We start from the raw sequence: 5215 nt of genomic DNA on the forward strand, positions 1-5215 counted from the left end.
GAGGAGGAAGAACCGGTGCAGATACCAGCGAGGACGCCGGAGCCAAGCCGTCGTACCTGGCAGATCGACCTCGACTACGCCGAGGATGACGACGACGACCCGCCGCCCCGCACGGCGATGAAGAAGTTGAAGGCCAATCACTCGACCCGCCGCTCCGCATGCCGGTGACGGCGGCCGCGGTTAGCCAGTGTCTGTTCTGTACCCCCAATCCCCCTTCTACTCCAACCGCATCTACCTATATTCCGATCTTGCATGAACTACCATGAACTCCTATGTACTCGTATGAACTAGTATGAACTACTATGAACTGCCATGCTTATCTACCTCTATTTCCCAATCCCCTCTCCGCCGTGGGTCGAATCTACCGCCGGATCGAACGCGAAAAAGTAGTGCACGACGGACAGAGAAGTGCTTACCGCCATTGCCGCTGCCAGGTGATGATCCGCTCGCTGGTGATGGAGTCCGTTGGTCTTCTTGCTCTCATCAGATCCGCCGCCGCCGGTGAGAGTTGGGAAAGTGGGAAGAGGGAGCGGTGAGGGGTGATGAGGCTAATAACTCCCGGCGCTTCGGGAAGCAACGCGGCTTCTCGAGCGTGGCCGTGCACGTGCAACCGCCGCCGCCCACGTGCACCGCTCGGGCCTGGCCCTGAAGAAACTGTCGATTCGGGCGTTCCGAGAGAGTTAGGCCCAGGAGTGCTTTAAGGTTCATGTCATGTAGGCCGAACAGTAAAAGCAGGCAACAAAACAAACCGAATTCTTTTCGGGCGGGCTTGATTGGGCCTCATGCAGTCAACCAAACACGCGGAATTTTCTCTGGGAAGAAAGATGAGCTCGCCTGTCAGACTCACGTCTGGCCGCACTTGCCATGTTTGAACCGCGGACTTCTCCTGCCCCGATGCGATTTCGATATGAACTCGATGCGTACAACTGCAACCAGCAACCTCATCTTTCCCCACCGTCGCTGTTTATCTCTGCTGCCTCCGCGGCTCCGCCCATCGGAGCACCGCTACCCTTCTTCGATCCGGACTCACCGGCGGCCGTGAAGTGGCGCTAGACTGCAGCGACGAGACGCGCGCTGCGGCGGCCACTGCAGATCTCGACCCCCTCGCTCGATCGTGATCGGGATTCGGAAGGGCTGGAGCGAATCCGGTCGTAGTTCTCCAAATCGAGGCTTCATTTGCTTGGCCTCCTCCCGTCGACGCCAGATCGGAGCGCCGACACCCTTCTTCGACCCAGAAACAACGGCACAGGACTGCAGGTGCGTCAAGACGCGCGACGGCCGGCGCCCACTGCAAATCTCGAACCCCCTCACTCGATCAAGATCCTGGTCAGGAGTGGCTCGACCGAATCGGCACCTAGTTCTACAAATCGAGGCTTGATCTCTATCTAAAACGGCAGGTACATTTTTTTGTTGAGATGTTTAACTTTTACTCTGCTTGTTCATCTCGAAAATACCACATTAACTAATTCTTGTTGTGCAGCTTGCAATGCTGGAATTTCTCGAGAAGAAGCTGAAGCAAGTTGAGAACAGAGCTAGTTTCCTATCTTGTGTTCTCAGTGGTGATATCAAGATCATTCCCAGGAAACAAAAGGAGCTTCTACAAGAGATTGCTGAAAAGGGATTTGATCCCCTCCCAAAGGAGGTTCTGCCTGCTGCCGTAGGAGCAACAAGAGACAGGGAAGAAAATGGAAGAAGCCCTGATGTACATGCCAGTGATTATGAGTATCTCACCTCCATGACAATTTCTACTTTAAATGAGGGGTACCTGGAGCATCTTCTAGTACTAAAGAAGAGGTTTGAAACTAAAGTTGAACTCCTGAGAAGAGCTACACCGGAATGTCTGAAATCTGAAAAGAAACGAACTGTAACTGTAAGTACTGATAATTTGATACTCTAACGTTTCAGGTTATGTTCATCTTTCTGAACTTATTATGACCTCAACTGACAAGTGATTCTTTGGTTTGAAGCAGATAAGTCCTGATATACAGTTTCTTGATGCAAACTATATAAAAGCTCAATCAGATAGAAAGGTTGTGATAGTCATTGATTGCAAACACAACAATGTATTTGAAGCAGCCCCCAGGAGATAACATAAAAGGATCGCAGCCGAGTATCTTGAGGTATAGATTACCTCATCAACTGACAAGTGATTATTTGGTTTATTATGTACTCTTCCCCTGTAAGCTAATTAAGCATTTCTAGTCAAAATCAGCTTATGTAGATGTTTTCTTTTCTGTGCGCATTGCAAATAATTTATTACATTTACAAGTCAGCCTATCAATTTACATAGGCTAGTGTGGTGCTGATGGATGATGATGAGGACCATCTTGCTGGAAGTCTCGAGGCCCAAGAATTTAGTGGTAAAGCCCATGTACAGTGTTGTACTTGTCCAAATAACATATTCATCTCTTGGAGAAGTTCTAATGGGCAACTACTTTTACTTGCACAGAGACTGAGAACACACAAAAGAAACAAGCAAAGAAGCAGAGGAAACAAAGAAAGAAGCGGAGGAAGCAAGAAAGCAAAACAAGCGCAATACCTTGCTGCGGACTAGACTCTCAGGGCCATGACAGGTCAAGCCACGGCTTGCTCACCGAAGAAATTAAGAAGATTGCAAGTGGCTTAGATGGGGTTGAGACCACTTATGGTAATAGGGATCAAAATAGGGTAGCTCAGGTGTTGGCTAAGTTAAGCCTGCAAGATGCATCTGTGTCAGTTTAGCATGTAGATGCACCGTCTTTTGTAGCTTCTTTTGTCACGGCAGATGTAACCTTTTTGATTAGGGCAACACTAGCCATTACTCGGGCGGGGTGAGCCCCATATCGGCCGCCTCCCTAGCCTTTAGTTTAAATTGCAAAGTCTGGACCGTTCGATAGTTGCAGCATGAAACTTCCGGGATATACATTTGCAACATCGTAGCAGAACTTCTGTTGTGGGGTGTCAAAAAAAGGGAAAAAAACTGTCTAGTCATGTCAAGCACAACAATGTATGACCTTTTTCATCGTATGCAATAAATCATTGGTCGAAGCAAAATCCCCGAGAAGAATCATCACAACATATATAGTATGTAAACCCATGCTTTCAGCAACACAACATGAACACACAAAATTTGTAGCGGACCTTAAGATTCATCACAACATGTTGGTATGTGTTTGCAACAACATAAAAGCAAGGACATAGCATGTCGAACGGATGCCGTAACATCGAATAACCCAAAGTTAACCTTTGTCCGAGAAAGCAAACCTTGTAGCCAGAGACTCGTGGCGATGATCTGGCAGATCTAGTGTGCTCAAACTCATTAGCCCTGACCTCCCACCATCCCCGAGCTTGGTGGCACAAAGCTGCTCCAACCTGACCCCCACCAGGGATGGCCATGGCTGCAAGCCTGGGAGGTAGGGAAAACTCGCCGCGAGGAGAAGTGCTGCATCAACTAAACAGAGGAGAAATACGAGAGGAATAAAGAAGCTGGAAGGAAATGCTGGGGAGCGGGACGTAGAATCGGTGGAAAGGTATCATTTACTGTTTGATCTTTTAGATGAATTTAATGTTTGATTATATCTCATCATTGGTCCAAAAAAAAGACAAATACTATGGGTTTTGTCTTTTCCTTTTCTGGAAAAAACCGTAGGATTTGCCAAGTGGCAGTGTGGGCACGGGTGCTTTGAGACACCAGTACGTGTTCCAGCACAACACTGCAATTCGATGGCCCGCCGTGAAATAATCGCCTGAAAGTAGTAATTGCGTCCGAGCTGAGATCTCAGGTCGACTGACCGAGCCCCTCGTCACATTCATGTTGCCCAGACCCGGCCAAGATGAGTACGTACTGACAACGACGACGACGATAATAACAGCTCATTCATTTCATTCCGTTCGCGCTCGCACCCGGGGGAGGCCGCAACCCCGCCACTGGCACCGGCAAACACCCACCCACGCCAGCGTCCACGGCAGCATCTGCCACTTGCGAAAGAACAACGTGGAGTGGAGCTGTGGACTGAGCCGAGCTAGCTAGCCGCCAATGGGGCTCCACCTGCTGGCGGCGTTCGCGGCGGCGAGGGGCTTCGCGCAGGTGCTCCATGTCTCAGCGCGGCTGCTGTGGCCGATCAACACCTGGCTGCCGCTCGCCCGCCACATGCCGGAGGCCTGCGCCGTCGTCTGCGGCGCGCTCGCTGCCCACCTCGCCTGGCTGCGCCGAGCCTACGCGCGCGGTGGCACCGTCTGGGGCCTCCGAAGCCGCGACGACGACGACGTCCTCCGCCAGGCGCAGCTCGACGTCTTCTACTGACCGAGTTGCTGGCAGAGCGCCGCTCGCTGCTTCCCTTGCTGTGGCGTAGGAAATTCATTAGACGCTGTTTCAGCTTAGATATGTGTGGTTTCTTGTTCACTTGTATTTACCGATATGTTTGGTTTATAAATAATCTGCAGTTGTAACACTGATTTGTAAAAAGAGATGAATTCTGCTAGAACTGACGGATTCTCTGTTTCGGGATGCTGCGATCAGCGATTTCTTCTTATGAGATTATATTATTTTTTCTTCTAAATATTAATTCGCGAAATAGTTGTTGATTTGGATTAGCAACACCGACAATCGACACTGGCTTACAGATTTACAGTCATAGGAAAAATCAATTTAACTCCATTCATGAGTTCAGTAGCCAGTTCGGCAGCTCCTTCACTCATATCCACTTTTTGGATCATCCTACAATCATCATTAACTAACTGATAACCGACGAACGAAGGGCATAAAGCCTTTATTTGTCAATTTGTCATGCTATGCAGAGTAGTATGAACTATGATCGTGGCCACATCTGCATTTCATTCTGGTCAATCAGTCAATCAAATGCACCCCTCAACAAAAATAATAAAATAATAATCAATCAAATGCAAAAACTCCTCGACTGCTGATCAAATTCGTAAACGCAACAGTCCTAGATCTGACTTTTGTGTTTTTTGTGGCGCTCGGGAAGATCGTCCTAACCGTATTTTCTTCTCTTGTGATTTGACGAAGTTAATGTGGAGTTGTATCCGGTCGTGGCTCGATGTCAACTGGTCCCCCTCTTCTTTTGTTGAGCTACGTTCCGTTGCAAATCAGTTGGTGGGACTGAATAGATATTTATTCTGGTTTGGCTTTTCTAGGATGCGTTGGGTTCTTTGTACTACGAGAAACAAGTTTACTATTGATCATATCTTCCCTGCCAAAACTGCTAACTGTTTGTTT

General features: G+C 48.7%; 1 protein-coding gene and 1 long non-coding RNA gene across 2 annotated transcripts; both read left to right on the forward strand.

The window, feature by feature from the left end:
* The first annotated feature begins 904 nt into the window (after positions 1-904).
* On the forward strand, positions 905-2942 carry LOC119368595. Its single transcript, XR_005176689.1, has 5 exons — positions 905-1397; positions 1481-1870; positions 1971-2120; positions 2291-2360; positions 2450-2942. It is a non-coding gene; the product is annotated as an uncharacterized LOC119368595 (long non-coding RNA).
* A 984-nt stretch (positions 2943-3926) lies between these two features.
* LOC119368596 lies at positions 3927-4481 on the forward strand. Its single transcript, XM_037633809.1, has one exon. It carries the CDS (start codon positions 4016-4018, stop codon positions 4280-4282), a length of 267 nt encoding a protein of 88 aa, XP_037489706.1. The 5' UTR covers positions 3927-4015; the 3' UTR covers positions 4283-4481.
* The last annotated feature ends 734 nt before the right edge of the window (positions 4482-5215 follow it).

The sequence above is a fragment of the Triticum dicoccoides genome, chromosome 2B, assembly GCF_002162155.2.
Source record: "Triticum dicoccoides isolate Atlit2015 ecotype Zavitan chromosome 2B, WEW_v2.0, whole genome shotgun sequence".
Lineage (NCBI taxonomy): Eukaryota > Viridiplantae > Streptophyta > Magnoliopsida > Poales > Poaceae > Triticum > Triticum dicoccoides.